At 47.6% G+C, this 23,276-nt stretch overlaps 1 protein-coding gene across 1 annotated transcript in view; it reads right to left on the reverse strand.

Moving 5' to 3' along the window:
* Window positions 1-526: 526 nt before the first annotated feature.
* RNF43 (ring finger protein 43) overlaps window positions 527-23,276 on the reverse strand; it is a 126,919-nt gene continuing 104,169 nt past the window's right edge. The window contains exon 9 of the mRNA XM_073315639.1: window positions 527-3,267. Within this exon, the coding sequence (XP_073171740.1) occupies window positions 3,224-3,267 (44 nt within the window). The 3' untranslated portion in view covers window positions 527-3,223. The remainder of the gene's footprint in view (window positions 3,268-23,276) is intronic.

Consider the following 23,276-nt stretch of genomic DNA (forward strand, 5'->3'; position numbering starts at 1 on the left):
CCCAGAAGCAGCCGGCATGTCCCTGTGGCCCTAGGGGTGGGGGGTATCTCCCTGCACTGCCCCCGCCCCGAGCGCTGAATCCGCAGCTCCCATTGACCAGGAACTGTGGCCAATGGGAGATGCGGGGGTGGTGCCTGCAGGCAGGTGGCGCGTGGAGACCCCCAGACCCCCACCTAGGTGCCACTGCCAGAGGGGTGCGGGTTGCTTTCGGGAGCCGCCCGAGATAAGCACTGCCCCCTCACCCTCTCCTGCACCCCAACCCCCCGCCCCAGCCCAGAGCCCACATCCCACACCCAAACTCCCTCCCAGAGCCCGCCCCCCGTCCCTCCTCCTGCACCCCAACCCCCTGTCCCAGACCAGAGCCCGCATGCCACACCCAAACTCCCTCCCAGAGCCCGCCCCCCGTCCCTCCTCCTGCACCCCAACCCCCTGTCCCAGACCAGAGCCCGCATGCCACACCCAAACTCCCTCCCAGAGCCTGCACCCCGCACCCCCTCCCGCACCCAAACTCCCTCCCAGAGCCTTAGGCAGGTGTGTCGGGGGGTGGAACTTGGACCCATTCTGGGCACCACCAAAAATTATACAAACCTGCCACCCCTGGGTGCACACACCTCACGGTAGCAGCTGTGGGAAAATCTGCCCCCACATCAGGTCTCGGCCTGGTCTCTCCTACAGTAGAACATCAGAGTTTACGAACTGACCAGCGATCCACACACCTCATTTGGAAGCAGAAGTACACAATCAGGCAGCAGCAGAGATAAAATAATACGTTTAACACAATACTGTGTTAAACGTAAACTACTAAAAAAAAGGGAAAGCAGCATTTTTGTTCTGCGTAGTAAAGTTTCAAAGCCGTATTTTGAAATAACAACCATAATGTTTTGTTCAGAGTTACAAACATTTCAGAGTTATGAACAACCTCCATTCCCAAGGTGTTCGTATCTCTGAGGTTCTACTGTAGTTAGAAACTGGCTTCAGCCCTGAAGCACGGGTGGGGGGACTAATATCCCTTCCCGCATTCTCATTAGCATGAGAACTCTGGGTATTTCTCATGTCCATATAACTGTCCAACCCCATTCTGAATCTTGCTAAATCCTTAAATGACTTTTTGTAGCAGCGAGTTCCACCGATTAATTATGCATTGTGTGAAAAAGTATTTTGTTTGATCAATTTTGAATATCACACCTTTTAATTTCATCATATGGCCCCTTGTTCTTGTGCTGTAAGACAGGGAGAGCAGAAGATCCCGATTTCCCTTCTCCAGACCATTCATTAGTCTGATCTGTCTCCTCTCTAAGGTAACAATCCCAATCTTTCCAATCTCTTTTCACATGAGAGTTTTTCCAGTCTCTGTTCATTCTCATCACCCTTGCCCTCTGAAACCCTCCACTTCCACAAAATCCTTTCTGAGAGGGCTGATCAGAGCTGCACCATGTCCAGGGGAAGCTGCACCAACTGAGTTATATAATGGCATTATAATAGCTTCTGTATTATTCTCAGTGCCATTCTGTATGCATCTTGTTTGCTTTTTTGACCACAGTTGCATACTGAACTGAGGTCAAATTTAATATGCATATCTTTCTAACAAATCTGCTCTAGCTCAGTTCTAGAGCAGTGTGATTCTGGAACAGCCTTTCAAGAGGAGTAGTGGGGCCAAACAACGTCACTGGTTTTAAAATGTAGATTGATACATGTATGAATGGGATTATCTGACAGGGTTGGCTGCGATAGCTGGGGACAGGAGTCAAAGACCCGGAAGGTCCTTTCCAGTCCTATGTTCTGTGTTCTTATGTTCCAATAAGAAATCATGGGTTTGATGCAGGACTCACTGAGTGACATTCTCTGGCTTGTGTTATACAGGAACCCAGATTAGATGATCATAATGCTTCCTTCTGGCCTTAATACTTGTGAATCCATGAATTCCTGGATTTCTAAGGTAAATGCAAGCAACAAGAAAAAACCCTCCTTGTTTTTTCCAGCCATCTGCCTCCACCAGAAAGAAGCTAGAACAGGACACAGCTGATTTTGAAGAATTCATTTGCAGGTCACTGAAAACATCTTAAGATTCCAGAAATGTTAGCTGGGGCTCTCCTGAGCATTTACTGTCCCAGGTGCTTTCCCAGGGACTCCAGTGTGCGTCTCACTATGCCAGGTGATGATGATGGCAATGATCATGATGAGGAAGGCAGGAGGAGGACTCCTGCTGGCTAATGGATTAAGAGGACAGTCTCTCATTTCTCCATGATTCCCATGCTTTCCAGAAAGATGCTTAGAGAGGCTTTGAAACATGCACTGTAAGTGAGCTACTGAGCACAGTTATAGGGCTGGCCTTATAACTACTTTGATAATTAAGCTAGGACTGAAGTGATGAAAGAGGAATCCAATAACACTTCCATGTAACGTAATGGATTCTGAGAAGATTCTCAGCCCCAGTTCTTTCCTGGAAATGCTAGCAGAATCTGGAATGTCCTCACTGCTCCTCCAGATAGATCCTAGGATAGGCAAAATTACAAGTTGTGCCCACCCTGGCCTCAGCTGAAGGATAGTTAATTGCCAAGTGGCAGGGACCCTCAATTCCCATTGCAGTCAGTGGAAGCATCTTGCAGGGTCAGGACCTAAGAGAGCTCCTGCAGTGTAGAAATGGAAGAGAGTATCCTGTGCTTAAGTTTAAGCTTAAATAAGAGTATTCAGGGTTAGTGAAGTAGGCTGGCCTGACTTTGACCTAAGTGAGGAAATGAAAAAGGCAGGAGCTATTTGGTTATATAATGTCATCTCTTCAGCTTTTAGTCTCACAGGTCTGCCCATTTCCAAAACATTTCCAAAAGCCTCCAAACTCCCACAGGTTTGTGACCATGCCAAAATACCAGTTTATGTCTACCCAGCAGGCTCTCCAGATAACGAACATTGGACACAGGGTTGGAATGAATAAGTCCATGCCCCCAGAGTGCCTTCTGATCAGTGTGTGCTGTCTGTGCCTTAAAAGGAGAGAGCAGTGGTGGTTTTGTGTGACCACAATATGGTAATGTGGGCGGGGAGCAGGCAGGAGGGGGCATCATGGAGGTTACCAGCACATTTTGTTTCTCAGTGTGGGGCAGACTAGGACTGTTACTACGCTACCTGCTCAGAGATACAGGAAATAAGTCACTGATTCCAGTTCTTGTTCATTTCCTGAATGTTTTGTCCACTCTGGCTCTCTGTAGTATGCAGATGAGTTCATCTTTCATTAAACAGAATGTTCGTACACATCTTGGATCTCCTCCTTGGATCCTGCATTCAAAAAAGAAAACATAAGTCACAGGTATTCCAGCCCCCAAGGCCCAGCTCCAACGGGTCTTGATCCAGAGATAATACGGAGAACAACAAATGCCCCCAGGTTCCTGCCAGCATGTCCTGGGGGAACCTTCCTGTCCCCACATGCATAGTCAGTCTAGTCTTCCCAGGTAATGAATAGTCCAAGCTACAACTAAGGATAAAACAAAAAGTGCTCTTATAAGTACCTGGTTCACTCAGAACTTTTTGAAACCACTTACCATGGATGTGACACTTTCCAGGCTTTGCGCCAGCATCAAAGGGGTTTCGGTTGTTGGTGTTTTAGGGAGGCTGAGTTTGTTTTAATTTGAATAAAATATATTCAGCCATTTTTGGATTATTAGTGATTGACAATAACAATTATTGTATACCCAGAGAGCCCCGACCACACCCTCCATGCCCTGGGCTGTACAGCAGAGTAAACTTGACTGCAGTACAAGGAGTACACAAGTTCTTTGGGTGCGGGTGCAAGCGGGTGTGTTGTGTGTCAAGAATGTACTGGGGGAAGCTACATGGAAAGTTGTGTAATTGTTTCTGAGTTGACAATGAAGTCAAGCCCCAGCAGAGGCAGAGTTTGAGCATGAACTCCAGGCTTGCGTGCTCTGCTGAGGTAGTGATAGGGCCCGACAAGTGCCTTTCTCTCTGAATTATCCAGGCACTGCATGGTTTACATAGACATGTTTCAGCCTATGGTCTGCTCACAGACTATTTGCCAGGACTATCGCTTCAAATATTCACTATTTCTGCTGTGTGACTAGGCACATAAATCACATGGGATCGTTTCTCCCCCCTCACTGAGTGACTCGCAAATCATAGAAGATTAGAGTTGGAAGAGACCTCAGGAGGTCTTCTAGTCCAACCCCCTGCTCAAAGCAGGACCAATACCAACTAAATCATGCCAGCCAGGGCTTTGTCAAGCCAGGCCTTAAAAACCTCTAAGAATGGAGATTCCACCACCTCCCTAGGTAACCCATTCCAGTGCTTCACCACCTTCCTAGTGAAACAGTGTTTCCTAATATCCAACTCAGACCATCCCACAAGGCGCTCTCACAATAGATACACAAGTATGTCCAGAACAAATGCACATCTGTACGAGTCTTTACAACATTCTCCTTGCCCCAAATTTATTAAGAATGAAAGGAAACAGTTGCTTGTCTGAATATTTGTGGAAAGTTAATACAAAAGGTTGTGAAACCTATCACATCAAATTCAGTGTCTACAAATACTTCATTGCTTTGGAAATGGGACCAGACAGATTAGAAATACAGGCAGAAAATAAGCAAATAAATTTAGCTTGAAAAAAGAAGGTGCTAGATTTGGGAAGATTAATCCCAAACAGTTGCGATGCAGAAGGACTGTTCTGTCTCTGCATATATGTACATAAATAGGTAATAGATAAGGTGCCAGTAGGTAGTGCTCAAAAATATGTAGCACTGTTCCTGGGTTTTGCAGGACCAATAAAACCTGTTGTTAAGCACTGCAGATTGTTTCTCATGTGTAATATTTAAATGCAGTTCGCAATGTGGAGTTAAAAAGTTTTTACTTGTCTAATTCTACTTTGTGGCTGACCAGAGGCCCTGAGTCACTTTGGCAAAGGCCTTGAGCAACATTCCACGCCCGTCTGCAATGCCAGTGCATGAGGCTGTCTGTGAAGCAAGCATTCTGCAGCCTCGTGGACAAACGCTGAAGCAGCTGCAAGGCTAACATTCTGCAGTGTCCCATTAGTGTCGTCCCAGGACAGTGAAGTATCCACACACAGTCCAGCTTCACAAACCAGACCAGGAAATAACTGAAACACTGTTAAGTGCTTCTGCTTTGGTCAGAATCAAGTGATAAGCTGCAGCTATTACAAGTGATGGATGATGTAATGATCTGCAAGGTAGCAGACAGTTCCAGCAAATAATCAATATGGGGATTTTTGTAAAGGTCTTGGATTTTCCTGGAGAATATCACTTGGAAATCAGTCCTAAGCTGAAACTGCTACATGCACCACACAGTGAAGAAAGAACTTAAATACTAGCTTGACAACTTTCTGGAGAGGGGAGTCTAAAAAAAGTGAAATGATTGACAGACTGGACACCAGTCCAGTAGCTATTAAAATACTACACAAACTCTGGTATTCACCCCATACACCTCAGTGAAGCTCTAAAACACTCCCATTGTACTTTCTTAGCCACTGGAGGGATCCTGCCCAGCCTCACAAGGGAGCTGTTCTGTTCAGACACCACAGATGGCTTCTGGCAGGTAAAACGTGATCAGAAAGCAGCTCTTTGACAAACATCTGGACTTCTTTAGGCAGATATAAATGGCAGGGAAGGCCATTTGGCATTTCTCTGTCTCCAGAAGAGCACCAGGGATGTCACCACAAAGTGCTAGAGGGACTCACGGAATTGATGTAATTGCAAATGGCATATAAGGGCTTGTCTACACAGTGCCACAGTGTGGACTCTGGGGGTATGAATTGCAGTGCACACTAAAAATTTGTACTGTAACTGCCCCATGTAGACCCTGCTGTCATGAACTAAAATGTACCTTGTTTGCATTAACATAGTCCTGTTTCAAGCAGGACTATTTTGGCTGTAGCGGATTGGTTGTGGAGACGCCCTCGCAGACGCTAATGCTGATCATGATCATATCCTGATTGCACTGTTCAATAGAGAATTTCTAGTGAGCCTGAAACTGAATAATAAAAAGTGAGTCTGTGCCTGTCAGCTGTGCCATGTATCAGACACCTTTGAATGTGCCATGTATCAGACACTGCTTGACTTTAGCAAAGCTTTTGACACGGTCTCCCACAGTATTCTTGTCAGCAAGTTAAGGAAGTATGGGCTGGATGAATGCACTATAAGGTGGGTAGAAAGCTGGCTAGATTGTCGGGCTCAACGGGTAGTGATCAATGGCTCCATGTCTAGTTGGCAGCCGGTGTCAAGTGGAGTGCCCCAGGGGTCGGTCCTGGGGCCGGTTTTGTTCAATATCTTCATAAATGATCTGGAGGATGGTGTGGATTGCACTCTCAGCAAATTTGCGGATGATACTAAACTGGGAGGAGTGGTAGATACGCTGGAGGGGAGGGATAGGATACAGAAGGACCTAGACAAATTGGAGGATTGGGCCAAAAGAAATCTGATGAGGTTCAATAAGGATAAGTGCAGGGTCCTGCACTTAGGACGGAAGAACCCAATGCACCGCTACAGACTAGGGACCGAATGGCTAGGCAGCAGTTCTGTGGAAAAGGACCTAGGGGTGACAGTGGACGAGAAGCTGGATATGAGTCAGCAGTGTGCCCTTGTTGCCAAGAAGGCCAATGGCATTTTGGGATGTATAAGTAGGGGCATAGCGAGCAGATCGAGGGACGTGATCGTTCCCCTCTATTCGACATTGGTGAGGCCTCATCTGGAGTACTGTGTCCAGTTTTGGGCCCCACACTACAAGAAGGATGTGGATAAATTGGAGAGAGTCCAGCGAAGGGCAACAAAAATGATTAGGGGTCTAGAACACATGACTTATGAGGAGAGGCTGAGGGAGCTGGGATTGTTTAGCCTGCAGAAGAGAAGAATGAGGGGGGATTTGATAGCTGCTTTCAACTACCTGAAAGGGGGTTCCAAAGAGGATGGCTCTAGACTGTTCTCAATGGTAGCAGATGACAGAACGAGGAGTAATGGTCTCAAGTTGCAGTGGGGGAGGTTTAGATTGGATATTAGGAAAAACTTTTTCACTAAAAGGGTGGTGAAACACTGGAATGCGTTACCTAGGGAGGTGGTAGAATCTCCTTCCTTAGAGGTTTTTAAGGTCAGGCTTGACAAAGCCCTGGCTGGGATGATTTAACTGGGAATTGGTCCTGCTTCGAGCAGGGGGTTGGACTAGATGACCTTCTGGGGTCCCTTCCAACCCTGATATTCTATGATTCTATGAAAAGGCCCTTTGCATTTTATCTTCAAAGGACCAGACCCTTTTGGTCTTCTCCAAGACTGTTTGTTTTCTGTGCTGAAAAGATGAAGGGAAACCCCAGGTCAACAGAGAGGCTGATGAAATGAGCTTTGTAGTACATCAATTTGTGCTACAAGGCAGTCAAATTATAATGACCAAATAATAGGGAACATTCCATGAGAGTTCTGGCAGCTTTAGGTGCTTCTTTATAAAATGTCCCCATTGCAGACATTTGTAAAGCTACCACTTGGGGCATCTAGAATGGATGCTTCTTTCAGCAAAGGCCTCTGCTTGGTTATGCGTTACCTAGGGAGGTGGTAGAATCTCCTTCCTTAGAGGTTTTTAAGGTCAGGCTTGACAAAGCCCTGGCTGGGATGATTTAACTGGGAATTGGTCCTGCTTTGAGCAGGGGATTGGACTAGATGACCTTCTGGGGTCCCTTCCAACCCTGATATTCTATGATTCTATGATTCTTCTGCAGACTAAACAATCCCAGTTCCCTCAGCCTCTCCTCATAACTCATGTGTTCCAGACCCCTAATCATTCTTGTTGCCCTTCGCTGGACTCTCTCCAATTTATCCACATCCTTCTTTTAGTGTGGGGCCCAAAACTGGACACAGTACTCCAGATGAGGCCTCACCAATGTCGAATAGAGGGGGACGATCATGTCCCTCGATCTGCTCGCTATGCCCCTACTTATACATCCCAAAATGCCATTGGCCTTCTTGGCAACAAGGGCACACTGCCGGCTCATATCCAGCTTCTCATCCACTGTCACCTCTAGGTCCTTTTCCGCAGAACTGCTGCCTAGTCATTCAGTCCCTAGTCTGTAGCGGTACATTGGGTTCTTCCGTCCTAAGTGCAGGACCCTGCACTTATCCTTATTGAACCTCATCAGATTTCTTTTGGCCCAATCCTCCAATTTGTCTAGGTCCCTCTGTATCCTAACTCTGCCCTCCAGCGTATCTACCACTCCTCCCAGTTTAGTATCATCCACAAATTTGCTGAGAGTGCAATCCACACCATCCTCCAGATCATTTATGAAGATATTGAACAAAACCGGCCCCAGGACCGACCCCTGGGGCACTCCACTTGACACCGGCTGCCAACTAGACATGGAGCCATTGATCACTACCCGTTGAGCCCGACAATCTAGCCAACTTTCTACCCACCTTATAGTGCATTCATCCAGCCCATACTTCCTTAACTTGCTGACAAGAATACTGTGGGAGACCGTGTCAAAAGCTTTGCTAAAGTCAAGATACAATACATCCACTGCTTTCCCTTCATCCACAGAACCAGTAATCTCATCATAGAAGGCGATTAGATTAGTCAGGCATGACCTTCCCTTGGTGAATCCATGCTGACTGTTCCTGATCACTTTCCTCTCATGTAAGTGCTTCAGGATTGATTCTTTGAGCCCTGCTCCATGATTTTTCCGGGGACTGAAGTGAGGCTGACTGGCCTGTAGTTCCCAGGATCCTCCTTCTTCCCTTTTTTAAAGATTGGCACTACATTAGCCTTTTTCCAGTCATCCGGGACTTCCCCCGTTCGCCACGAGTTTTCAAAGATAATGGCCAATGGCTCTGCAATCACAGCCGCCAGTTCCTTTAGCACTCTCCGATACAACTCATCCGGCCCCATGGACTTGTGCACGTCCAGTTTTTCTAAATAGTCCCTAACCACCTCTTTCTCCACAGAGGGCTGGCCATCTATTCCCCATGTTGTGATGCCCAGCACAGCAGTCTGGGAGCTGACCTTGTTCGTGAAGACAGAGGCAAAAAAAGCATAGAGTACATTAGCTTTTTCCACATCCTCTGTCACTAGGTTGCCTCCCTCATTCATTAAGGGGCCCACACTTTCCTTGGCTTTCTTCTTGTTGCCAACATACCTGAAGAAACCCTTCTTGTTACTCTTAACATCTCTCGCTAGCTGCAGCTCCAGGTGCGATTTGGCCCTCCTAATTTCTTTCCTACATGCCCGAGCAATATTTTTATACTCTTCCCTGGTCATATGTCCAACCTTCCACTTCTTGTAAGCTTCTTTTTTATGCTTAAGATCTGCTAGGATTTCACCGTTAAGCCAAGCTGGTCGCCTGCCATACTTAGTATTCTTTCGACACATCGGGATGGTCTGTCCCTGTAACCTCAACAGGGATTCCTTGAAATACAGCCAGCTCTCCTGGACTCCTTTCCCCTTCATGTTAGTCCCCCAGGGGATCCTACCCATCCGTTCCCTGAGGAATTCGAAGTCTGCTTTCCTGAAGTCCAGGATCCGTATCCTGCTGCTTACCTTTCTTCCCTGTGTCAGGATCCTGAACTCAACCAACTCATGGTCACTGCCTCCCAGATTCCCATCCACTTTTGCTTCCCCTACTAATTCTTCCCGGTTTGTGAGCAGCAGATCAAGAAAAGCTCCCCCCCTAGTTGGCTCCTCTAGCACTTGCACCAGGAAATTGTCCCCTACGCTTTCCAAAAACTTCCTGGATTGTCTATGCACCGCTGTACTGCTCTCCCTGATGAGACCTCTCCTTGATGAGCCTGTGATCCAAATATGGGTGTACTGATATCCCCATCCTTCTCAGGCAAGTTACCACTACAGATAACAACTTTATGAAAAGTCTTGGCACTGGGGATAGGCCTGTACTGGTTGTGGTTTCAACCTACCACAAACCTGAGGTACTTTCTGTGTGCAAGATCGCTAGCACCATGAAAGTAGGCATTTTGAAGGACGGGAGGCACAAACCAGTCTTCTGGATCTAGAGTTGGAATGATCACTGCTACAGTCACCATCCAAACCTTATGCATTGAATGAAGGTATAGATTGTAATCGAGTTCATTGAGTAGCCAGAGGTCTGGAATGGGTCTCTGTAGCAGGGTGGTCACCTGCTTTCACCTTAAAGGGCTTAAAACAGCCCAAGAGAAGGCTGTGGCTGGGAGCAAGCAGTTCCCAGGCTGATTGGGGGAAGCAGGCTCAGCTGTGGCCATGCCCCAATCAGAGCTCAGCTGGCCCTTATAAGAGGGCAGTGGGCCGGGAGCAGATGGACTCTCTCTCTGCCTTTAGAGGGAGAAGGGCCTGGCTGCTGGGGAGCATACCTGGGTACCTAAGGGTAGGCCAGAGGACCTGGGGAGCTCCGACCCAGAAACCCCCCAGGCTGTAGGCCTAGTGGAAAGCCAAAAAGGGTACTGGGGTTGCAGGGGGCAGCCCATGGGTAGGCAGAGGCAGCAGGTCCAAACCTCCCTTGCCTGTGATGATTGGCTTATACACTGCCGTCTGCCCCAGTGTGCGGGGGCTCAATGGTGACTGGCAGTAGCCAAAGACTGAGGCGAGGTGGGGATAGTGGGTGGGGGTTCCCTGGGGAGGGGAGACCAGAGACTGTGGGGGTACTGCCAGGGGGCAGCACCCCAGGGAAAGGGGCATCAGGCTCTGGGAGGGACACAGGGGCCAGTGGCAGTGAGACACTGGCCTGCAGAGGGCACTCCAGAGGCTGGAAGAGCTAATTCCCTGAGAGACCAGCAGGAGGTGCTGCAGGGGTGAGTCCCGCCCTGTGACAGTCTCCAACCTCTTTCCTTCTTGAGGAAATATTTTTAATAGAAACCTTTCTGTCTGTAACATGCATAAACCTCTTCTATAGTTTCAAGAGTGAGGAGAGTATTGACCTCTTGGATGAGTAACCTCTTGTGAGAAGGGTCCCTGAGAATCGATGAGGGAGGGAGGTGGAGTGTAGAACTGGATCATATAACCAAACATTAGGATTTCTTGGACTCATTCCTCTAATGTTATGAGGTTCCCAGAATGATGATATGTAAAGAGAAGGTTTCCAATGGGTGTTAGGACAAAAGATTAATAGGTTCCAAGGCCAGAAGGGTCCATTGTGATCATCTAATCTGACTTTCTGTATGACATGGGCCAGAGACCTTACCCAAAATGATTCCTAGAGCAGACCTTTGAGAAAAACTTCTAATCCTAATTTTAAAACAGTTGGTGATGGAGAATCCACCAGAACACTTGGTAAATTGTTTCAGTGGTTAATTACCTTCACTGTCAAAAATTTATATCTTATATCCAGTCTGAATTTGTTTAGCTTCAACTACCAGCCATTGGATTATGTTTCTCTTCTAGATTGAAGAACCCGTTATTAAATATGTATTCCCCATGTAGATACTTATAGATTGTAATCAAGTCAACCCTTAACCTTCCTTTGTTAAACTAAAGAGATTGAGCATTTTGAGTTTATTGATAGAAGGCATGTTGTCAAATCCTTTAATCTTCTTGACAGGTTTCAGAGTAACAGCCATGTTAGTCTATATTTGCAAAAAGGAAAGGAGTACTTGTGGCACCTTAGAGACTAACCAATTTATTTGAGCATGAGCTTTCGTGAGCTACAGCTCACTTCATCGGATGCATACTGTGGAAAGTGTAGAAGACCTTTTTATACACACAAAGCATGAAAAAAAATACCTCCCCACACCCCACTCTCCTGCTGGTAATAGCTTATCTAAAGTGATCACTCTCTTTACAATGTGTATGATAATCAAGTTGGGCCATTTCCAGCACAAATCCAGGTTTTCTCCCCCCCCCCAACCCTATTACCAGCAGGAGAGTGGTTTTGTGTGTGGGGGGGGAGAAAACCTGGATTTGTGCTGGAAATGGCCCAACTTGATTATCATACACATTGTAAGGAGAGTGATCACTTTAGATAAGCTGTTACCAGCAGGACAGTGGGGTGGGGGGAGGTATTTTTTCATGCTTTGTGTGTATAAAAAGGTCTTCTACGCTTTCCACAGTATGCATCCGATGAAGTGAGCTGTAGCTCACGAAAGCTCATGCTCAAATAAATTGGTTAGTCTCTAAGGTGCCACAAGTACTCCATTTCTTTTTTTAATCTTCTTGTAGCTCTTCTCTGAACCTCTCGAATTTATCAACATCCTTCTTGAATTGTGGGCACCAGAAGGGGATAGAGTATTCCAGCAGTCATCGCACCAGTGCCAAATACAGATGTAAAATAACCTCTCTACTCCTACTCGGGATTCCCATCTATGCATCCCAGTGTCACATTAGCTCTTTTAGCCACAGCATCCCTCTTTAAGCTCATGTTCAGCTAACTACCACAATCCCCAAATCTTCTTCAGAGTCACTGTTTCCCAGAATAGAGCCCCCCATCATGTAAGTGGCCTACTTTCTTTGTTCCTAGATGTATACATTTATATTTAACCATATTAAAATGCATATTGTTTGCTTGTGCCCAGGTTATCAAGCTTTCCAGAACACTCTGTATCAGTGACCTGTCCTCTTCATCATTTACAGTGCCCCCAGTTTTTGTGTTATTGGCAAACTTTATCAGTGTGTCATCAGCAAACTTTATAAATGAGTCATCAGCAAACTTTATCAGTTTGTTTTTTTCCAGGTCATTGATTAAAATGTTAAATAGTGTGGGGTCAAGAACCGATCCCTGCAGGACCCCCCTGGAAACATGCTGCTGGCTGATGGTTCACCGTTTACAATTATATTTTGGGACTTGTCAGTTAGCCAGTTTTTAATCCATTTAATGTTTGCCAATTATCTGGACCTACTGATTTAAAAATATCTAACTTTGGCAGCTTCTGTGTAACACCCCCAGAGATACTAGTGGAATGGAGGGCGTTATCAGCATCATATGATGCGACTATATCATCTGCTTTTTCTCCAAATACAAAACAGAAATATTTATTGAACATTTAAGACTCTTCTGCATTATTATTGACAATCCTACCATTTTCATCTAGTAATGGACCAATACCATTGTCAGGATGCTTTTTGTTCCTAAGATATTTAAAAAACTCTTTTTAACTCTGCTGCTCATAGATTGATTTCTTCCTCTGCTTCCCTTATTAATTTTCTACACTTCCCAACTTCTGATTTATATTCATTACTATCAACATTCCCTTTCTTCCATTGGTGTGTGTGCGTGCGTGTGTGTGTGTATATATATATATATATATATATATATATATAAAAATTTTCCCCTCTAAACCAGATTGGGTTTTATAACCAGCACAGCCTTCTTCCTAAGTTGCAGAATTGTGGCTTTGTGAGAATCTAGGAAGGTGTTCTTAAATGGTTCCCAGTTATCATTCACAGATTTCTGATTAAATTCTTCCTCCCAGCTGAGTTAGCCCATAATTATTTTCAGCTTTGTGAAACCAGCCCTATTCAAGCACCAAGTATCTATAATTATTGGTCTGGACTTTATTCTGTTTGCACATTATAAATGTGATCAAGTCATGATCACTTGTACCTAAGCTACCATTAATTTTAAGTTCTGTGATCAGATCCTCTTTATTTGTTATGACAAGGTCTAATAAAGAATTCCGTTATGTTGGCTGCAACACTTTTTGAGTAAAGAAATTGTTATCTGTAATGTTTAGAAATTCCAACAATTTTGCTATTACTTTTGGAGTCTTTGGCTAGCTGTTCTTCAAATTCTTTTTTGGCCTTTCTAATTATATGTTTACACTTCATTTGCCAGTGTTTATGATCCTTTCTGTTTTCCTCACTAGGATTTAACTTCCACTTTTTAAAGGATGCCGTTTTACCTCTCACTGCTTCTTTCACTTTATTGTTTAGCCATGGTGGCACTTTGATTCTTTTACTATGTTTTTTTAAATTTGGGGGTATACATTTAAGTTGAGATTCTATTATTGTGTCTTTAAAAAGTTTCCATGCAGCTTTCAGGGATTTCACTTTTTGCACTGTACCTTTTAATTTCTGTGTAACTAACCACCTCATTTCTGTGTAGTTCCCCTTTCTGAAATTAAATGCCACAGTGTTGGGCTGCTGTGGGGTTTTCCCCACCACTGGGATGTTAAATTTAATTATATTATGGTCACTATTACCAAGCGGTCCAGCTATATTCACCTTTTGGACCAGATCCTATGCTGCACTTAGGATTAAATCAAGAATTGCCTGTCCTCTTGTGGGTTCCAGGCCTAGCTGCTCCAAGAAGCAGTTATTTAAGGTGTCAAGAAATCATGGTATCATGAAATTTAAGGTATCATGGATCTCAGTTTGTCAGATGGGTATTTTCACAAGTTACTGCAAAATGTGAATATACCACATCCTCCACATAACAGCATACATGGTAGAAGGACAAGGACGATTCTGCTGACACAGCCATTGTTTCCTATGAGCAACTAGGGAGCAGTTGCCCTCAAGGGATGGCCCAGGTGCTTCAGTGTAACCACTCGCTAAGGCAGTGGCAGGGTTCTCCCATTGGCGAAGGGACTCCTCTTGCCCAAGAGGCAGTAGCTAGGTGGAAACAGAAGAATTATCCCATTGACCTAACGCTGTCTTCACCAGAGGTTAGGTTGGCTTAACTACGTTGCTCAGGGTTCGTAACACCCCTGAGAGACATAGATATGCCAATGTAGTGTAGACCAGCCCTAACGGAGCAAGGCCCCAAACCCATTGAAAATTGGGCATCCTAACTTTTAGGCTCATTTGGAAATCCCAGTCTACAGCCTGATCTATCCTACAAAGTTGGAGCAACTTACATCAATTTCTTTCGCAATCGGATCCACATTTGTCTCCCCCAATGTAAGCACCCTGTTTCCTTGATGCAATATCACTACCTCCTCAGACAATGCAGAGCCAAAGTCCACCTACTTCCGTTGACAAAGTGCTAGTGTAGACACTGTACCACCTGTGTTGATCCTAACAGTGCTCCACTAGCTGTCCCACAATGCTCCTGTCCCCACAAGAGTGGTCACTATAGTCACAATTTTGCACTCCACTGCCCAGGGACCACAGATACCAGATCCCCACCTTTCCCCTTTAAAAACCTCCGCATGTTTTGAAATGCCTTTTTCTGGTTGCCTGCCTTGGAAAGCACACCTACTAACCCACATTTGTAAGCATCTCACCATGCCAGCTCGGCACAGACAGAGCTATACTGAGACATGCTCTTGCCTACAAGTCCTGGATCTCCTTGGCCTGTGGGGAGAAGAGGCTGTGTAAGCCAGTTAAGGAACAGCGAAAGGAATCTAGACATCTATATGCACATTGCACAGGGGATGCCATACTTGGCACAAAAGGAACAAGCAGCAGTGCCAGGTGAAAGCCAAGAAACTTCAGCAGAGATATCAGAAAGCATGGAAGGGCAACAACAAATCTGGGGCCACTCTGCAGACCTGCTGCTTCTACAATGAATGGCATGCCATACTTGGCAGGGACCCTACCAGCACCCTGAATGTGATTATGGATGCATTGTTACAACTGGGCGCAGAAACACCTTCAATGCCCAGTGAGGAGGAGGCGGTAGGGGGCACAAAGGCGGATGCAAACCAGACTGCAAGCAAGGAGCTGTTCAAAACTCTGCCAAAATCAAGCCAATCCCACCAGGCAAGAACAGAGGAGTCAGTTGAGGAAGGGGAAGGGAACTTAGCTGAGTGTATGACGTGCGCAACCCTGCATACCGATGGCAGTAGAAGGGACTCGGTCCAGGTGACGCCATTTCAAATCCAGGGTGAACCCATGATCTTCCTCAAGGACAGGCAAGCATACCAACATCTCGGCACACCCACAGGTGTCTGTGTCCTGAAGATACCTGAGGATACCATCGTGGAGATCCTACAAGACGTGGCCAGGATCGACTCCTCCCTACTGGCACCATGGCAGAAGATCAACGCCTTGAACACCTTCCTGATCCCCCATATCTCATTTGTCCTGAGGGGATCAGCCATGCCGAAGGTACCTCTGAACAAGGCAGACAACACCATCAGGCAGCTAGTGAAGAAGTGGATGTTTCTTCCCCAGAGAGCCAGCAATGAATTGGTGTACATCTCGCACAGGCAGGGCGGTGCCAAGGTCCCTCAAATGGGTGCTCTATGCAACGCTGAAGTGATCACTCATGTCTTCTGCCTTCTGACATGCCTGGACGCCATGGTGAGGAACATTGCAGAAAGTGCCATGCAGGATGTCACCAAGAGGCGAATCACCAGGACCCCCTCCAACTCCAGCCACCTATCTGAGCGGCTCCCTGGAAGGCGAATTTGGAAGAGAGGGGGAAGGCTTCGCTCTGGACTCATGCCCACAATGGTACATGGAAACTGGAAAAGCGTATTGGCTGCCGCTAGACATGGTGCGAGGAATGCCAGGAATGCCACAGGTGAAGAACACGGACCACACAATCATCACTTTGAGAGCCAGAACCATGCTGGAGAGGACCCTGAAGGATGCCATCTGCTGCCAGTATGTGGAAAACCTGAAGCGGAAGTTGGATCAGGGCAAGGCATTTGAGGTGATGTGCTAGTGGGACGCCAGCAGCCAATTCCAATTCCTTCACCCTATTTGCCGACTGGAGGTTCATCCACTGGGCCTTACACAACTGCATTCCACTGAACGGAGCCATCCGCCATGGGAATCGGGACAAGCAATGCAAGAAGCGCGGCTATGCCAACGAGACACTACCCCATGTCCCGTGTACTGCAAGCCCCATTCCAGAGCCTGGCAGCTGCGACATAACGCCATCCACGATCGCCTGGTCAGAGCCATCCCGTCACCCGTAGGGAAGGTTGCTGTGAATGCCGCCAACCCCGGAACCGACAGCCAACTGCAACCGGACATCATCATCACCAACGAGGACTGGAAGAAGATCATCATAGTGGATGTCACAGTGCCCTTTGAGAACAGGACCCCGGCCTTCCATGATACCCGAGCTCAAAAAGTGGAGAAATACGCCCCTCTGGCTGACATCTTGAGAGCTAGGGATTACCAGGTTCAGACACACATGCTGATCGTCAGATCCTTGGGCGCATGGAATCCCAGTAATCAGTGAGTGTTGAGAGAATGAGGAATCGGTCAGCGCTATGCTCGGCTGATGCGGCAACTCATGGTGTCGGACACCATCGGATGGTCGAGGGACATCTAACATAAAACACATCACTGGACATCGGCAATACCAGAGGGATGTGCTAGAGTTCCGCTGAGAAGCACAGTAAGGAAAGTAACTGAAATACTTCCTTGATATATTGTATTTTCTAAATGGACAACCAACCTAATTCTCAGTTACTGAGGGACAATCTTCACTCATTGATAAATTTTGCTTCCCACAACCACATCTCTGTACAACTTTTCATGAGTGATGTCTCCAAATACTTGGATGCTAATATCTAAACTGTATTCTTAAATGTATTCACCTAAATCTGGGTTATTGCTGATTATGTATGATATGTATCTTATGACTTCTAAAAACAAACTTTGTATTTGTGGATAATCTAAGCACTATACCCAGATGTACAGACACTCTTTTCTCAACCTGTGTATTATATAATTTTAACATTAGCTTTAATAAAAAATGTAAATCTATTCCTCACAGGCATGTTTGTTTCCCTATTCATTGTCCAAAACCTCACCTCCCTTTCCCTGCCCTTCTTCCCCATTTTAAAGTGGTGCCCACCCCATCCACATGTTTAGAAAGCAAAGAGAGACTTTGGATTCCTCACTTTACTTTTAAAACCAGCACTGGGAATCCAATTCAAGTTAATGCTTTGGAATTAATATCTAGTACATAGAATCATCGAATTGCCACTTTAATCAACTACTGCATGTTAGGTAATAAATTCAAATGGATTAGTGCAGCAGGCCAAATTCCACAGGCCACACAGATCAGGGTCCTGTGCTCGGTTAGTGGTAGAAGAAAGGTAGAGGTGGTGTTCACTTTGGCTGACTGGGCTAGCAGGGGGCCACAGTTCTCCTCATGCTCAGTACTTTGTTTGAACAGGGATGTCCCTTTTATCCACTTGAACAACCTCAGTGAAACTTTCATGGAGAGACTATGCAATCCTCTCTGGAAGATTTCTAGGGATGGTAGCCTTGTTTCTTCCCCGGGATAGGAGACATCCCCATGCCACTCTGCAATGAATTCGGCTGGCAACAGAGCAATAAACAGGATAGTGGTATATGAGCCAGTGAAGCCTTGGGATGCCAGTAGCAGCTGTGTTCTCTGGGCCTTTGTCATCCTCAGGAGCAAGAGATATCAGCTCAAACCAACCTGCACAGTCCCTATTCTCATACCCCAGGGACACTCAGTATCTAAACCTCCCAAGCAACAGTCTGTCCAAAGACCCCCTCCACAGCAGCCTTTCCAATCCATGGCAACTCCATGGCATTGCTCCATATAGCCCCAAACATAACAGGTGGCAGCACAGAGTGAATCCATACTCCCAGCACGCCATCCAAGCCGGAACTAGGAGAATCATGACTATACCAACACTGACCTGTGACAACTGTAGGATCAGCCAACAAGAACCATGCAGTACGTGTGTTTACCACGAATGAAACATTGTAAAATGTTTTTAATAATGTGACAAAGCTCTGTCCTTGTCTCCGTGGGTCCCGCATTTCCTGGCGGATTTTGCTAGCCTCAGAGGCTCTCTGTGACCCTCCATGTAACCCTTCTCTCTCTAGAGACAAGGGTCACAGTCTACTGAGCCATTTTCATCATAAGCCAGCAAGGGAGGTGAGGAGAAGCTATCCTCCCTTGCACAGTCTCTGTTGTCTCCTAGTCTCAGTGATTAATCAGGGGGGAGGGGGCAAAGGGGGGAGCCTGGGCCCACCCTCTACTCCCGGCTCCAGCCCAGGGACCCTAATAGTATCAGCTATGGTAGCTGACCTTTTAGAAACATGACACATACAATTTTCTGGGCTACAGCAGCCCCACAGCAGCCCCCACTTCCTCAAGCTCCACTTCACCCTTACCTCAGGGCCTCCTTCCTTGTGCCTGATATGGTGTGTACTGCTCAGTCTCTCCAACAGCACAACTTCCTCCCACAGCTCCTGACATGCACACCCACCTGACTGACTGGGAAGCTTTTAACTAGTTTCAGCCATCCCCTGATTGGCTTCAGGTGTCCCAATCAACCTAGCGTTCTCCCTGCCTTCTGGAAAGTTCTTAATTAGCTGCAGGTGTCTTAATTGACCTGGAGCAGCTGCCATTTAACTTATCCTGGTACCAGAGATTTGTTTAGCCTGGAGCTAATATATCTATCTCCCACTACTTTTCTATAGCCATCTGGCCTTGCCCCGTCACAATATGTAAATGTGTATGTTTATTATTTTACTCAGCTTTTATAAATATAGGTCACCCTCTTAACAGTACTGCTTCAATGTTTCTAACTTGTTTATTTGCACTTTAGCTTTGTTTTCTGTTTATTTGCCCCCAATAAAGTTTTATTTTCTGAAACTCAGAGTCCATGTTTTATACCAGCTTACACCAAGCAGACATGCCACATGACAGAATTCACAACGGGAGTCAAGATCCCACCCATATTTAAGGTCTATACACACGAAGGCACAACATTTCCCAAAAGCATCACACAACATTGCTATGGCTGACAGTTATAAAGTTCTTTTAAGGCCTCCCTCAACCTTATGGCTCCACAGTTGGCTTTTCTAATAGTCCTTGTGTCTGGCTGTTCAAATTCAGCAGACAGCTGGTCCGCCTCATGCCGCCCTGCCAGGAGCCTTTACCTCATGATGATATTATATAATGCACAGCATGCTGCAACAATAATAGGAATGCTGAGATCCAATCTAAGCATTAAACATCACCAGTGAGTTTGGAGTCTCCCAAATGCATATCCAACGGTCATCCTGCACCTGCTCAGCCAGGAGTCGAATCTTTCCTTGGTTCTGTCGAGGTGGAAAGTGTAAAGTTTCATGAGTCAGGGGAGCAAGGGATATGCTTGGTCCTGCAGAATCACTATGGGTCTTTCAACATTGCTAGTGCGAATGAATCAGTTGAGGAAGAATGTCCCTGCTTGCAACTTTCTGAACAGTCCTGTGTTCTTCAAGTGTCAGGCACCTTCCCTGACTAGCCCACGTGAACATCAGTGAAGCATTCCTGGTGATCCACCAACACTTGTGTAACCATGCAAAAGTAGCCTTTTCCGTGTACATATTCACTGGCCAGGTGGGATGGTGCCCGAATATGGATGTGTGTGCTGACTGTCATCCCACCATAGTTTAGAAACACCATTGCTGCAAATTTATCTACTTACTATTTCCTGCACATTGCCGAGAGTCACAGGCCTGCATAGCAGGAGACAGTTAATAACCTTGCACATTTGGATGACAACAGCCCCCACAGTGGATAGTCCAAATCTGAACTGATTGCCCACTGCAGCATAGCAATCTGGCATTGTAAGCTTCCCGAGCACCACCGCCACTTGCTGTTGCATAGTCACTGCCAGGGCCGGATTAACCTTTTGTGGGCTCTGGCGCCAACCATCTTTGTGGGCCCCCATGTCGTCATTGTGGGCTCCGAGTGTGGGCCTGGTCCGGCAGGGCCATTGGTGCCCTAGTGTCCCTGGTACTGAATCTCAGAGACATTTTTCATTTTGATCACACACCTCTGCATGACTAGCTGCATTGCCATGCCCAGCTTCCCCAGCCCCCAGGTTTTCTCACTGAGCTGTACCCTTGTGGGTTTACCAGTCTCCACAGTGAGCAGAACTTTCATAATGATCTGGGGAAACTCCCCACAGATTTATCTCCTTCCTCATTCAAACCTTCTATAGCCATGTCTCCAGTACCACCTTATGTCACCAGCCACTGTGTGTTGTTCTGGCCTCAGCTCAATAAAGTTTCACAGCCAGCAAATACCCGATCAATTCTGACAAATGCCTCCCTCAGCACCCATCCTGCCATTTGAGCAAGCCGCTTGCAAACATCATTTCCCCAAAGTGAGGACTTAGCCTTTGGGAAGCTGAAGACACCAGCCTTTCTCCTGCTCTCGTCTTGGTCACCACCACCTCTCCCCATGCTTGTTTCTCTTCTACCTTGGATGTGCTCAGTGGTGAGCTGGAGCCGGTTCGCGGGAACCAGTTGTTAAATTTAGAAGCCCTTTTAGCGGGACAACCGGTTCTAAAAGGGCTTCTAAATTTAACAACCGGCCAAAAGTGGCGCCTTAGGCACTGACTCCGTGGGTGCTCCAGCCCCGGAGCACCCACAGAGAAAATTTGGTGGGTGCAGAGCACCCACCGGCAGCTCCCCACCCCCACGCCTGGCCCCAGCTCATCTCCACTCGGCCTCCGCCCCTGAACACGCCGCCCCACCCTGCTTCTCTGCCCCCTCCCCTCCCCCGGCTTCCCGCGAATCAGCTGTTCACGCGGGAAGCTGGGGAGGGCTGAGAAGCAGGCAGCAGCTTCGTGCTCAGGCCCAGGGAGGCGGAGGCGAGCTGGGGCAGGGAGCAATTCCCCTACGCGTCCCCCGGGTTACCTGCTGTTGTGCGGGTGGCCCTCCTCGTGCCCCCCCTAACCCCAGCTCACCTCCGCTCCGCCTCTGCCCCTGAACGTGCCGCCCCGTTCTGCTTCTCTCCCCCCGCCCCCCGGCTTCCTGCGAATCAGCTGTTCACGCGGGAAGCCGGGGAGGGCTGAGAAGCACGTGGCGGCTTTGCACTCAGGCCCAAGGAGACGGAGGTGAGCTGGGGGGGGGGCACGAGAAGGGCCACCCGCACCGCAGCAGGTAACCCGGGGGGCGCGTAGGGGAATCGCTCCCTGCCCCAGCTCACCTCCGCCTCCCTGGGCCTGAGCGCGAAGCCGCCGCCTGCTTCTCAGCCCTCCCTGGCTTCCCGCGTGAACTGCTGATTCGCAGGAAGCCGAGGTGCGGGGGCGGAGAAGCAGAGCGGGACGGCGCGTTCAGGGGAGGAGGCGGAGGCGGAGCGGAGGTGAGGTGAGCTGGGGCCAGGCGGGGAGCTGTCAGTGGGGGCTCTGCACCCACTAAATTTTCCCTGTGGGGGCTCCAGCCCCAGAGCACCCAGGGAGTTGGTGCTTAAGGCGCCACTTTTGATGTGATCAGTGAGGGGAGCGGCCGCTCCCCCTGCTCCCACCCTAGCTATGCTACCCTGCCCCTAGGAGCCAGAGGGTGCTGCTGGATGCTTCCCGGGAGCTGCCCCAGGTAAGCACCGCCGGAAGTCCCCACCTCGCCCCTCCAGCAGGTCCCTCTGGCTATTAGGGGTGGGGTGGGCACACACTACGGTGGCCCACGAGACCCTCCTGCCCGGTTCTGGGGACAGTCAGGGGACAGGGGATGGGGGTAGATGGGGCTGGGATCCCGGGGGGCAGGGATGGGTGGTTAGGGACTATTTAGAAAAGCTGGACGTGCACAAGTCCATGGGGCCGGACGAGTTGCATCCGAGAGTGCTAAAGGAGTTGGTGGATGTGATTGCAGAGCCACTGGCCATTATCTTTGAAAACTCGTGGTGAATGGGGGAAGTCCCGGATGACTGGAAAAAGGCTAATGTAGTGCCAATCTTTAAAAAAGGGAAGAAGGAGGATCCTGGGAACTACTGGCCAGTCAGCCTCACCTCCGTCCCCGGAAAAATCATGGAGCAGGTCCTCAAAGAATCAATCCTGAAGCACTTACATGAGAGGAAAGTGATCAGGAACAGTCAGCATGGATTCACCAAGGGAAGGTCATGCCTGACTAATCTAATCGCCTTTTATGATGAGATGACTGGTTCTGTGGATGAAGGGAAAGCAGTAGATGTATTGTTTCTTGACTTTAGCAAAGCTTTTGACATGGTCTCCCACAGTATCCTTGTCAGCAAGTTAAGGAAATATGGGCTGGATGAATGCACTATAAGGTGGGCAGAAAATTGGCTAGATTGTCGGGCTCAACGGGTAGTGATCAATGGCTCCATGTCTAGTTAGCAGCCGGTGTCAAGTGGAGTGCCCCAGGGGTCGGTCCTGGGGCCGGTTTTGTTTAATATCTTCATAAATGATCTGGAGGATGGTGTGGATTGCACTCTCAGCAAATTTGCAGATGATACTAAACTAGGAGGAGTGGGAGATACGCTGGAGGGCAGGGATAGGATACAGAGGGACCTAGACAAATTGGAGGATTGGGCCAAAAGAAATCTGATGAGGTTCAGTAAGGATAAGTGCAGGGTCCTGCACTTAGGACGGAAGAACCCAATGTACCGCTACAGACTAGGGACCGAATGGCTAGGCAGCAATTCTGCAGAAAAGGACCTAGGGGTGACAGTGGACGAGAAGCTGGAT

Source organism: Lepidochelys kempii, chromosome 17, assembly GCF_965140285.1.
Source record: "Lepidochelys kempii isolate rLepKem1 chromosome 17, rLepKem1.hap1, whole genome shotgun sequence".
Taxonomy (NCBI): Eukaryota; Metazoa; Chordata; order Testudines; family Cheloniidae; genus Lepidochelys; species Lepidochelys kempii.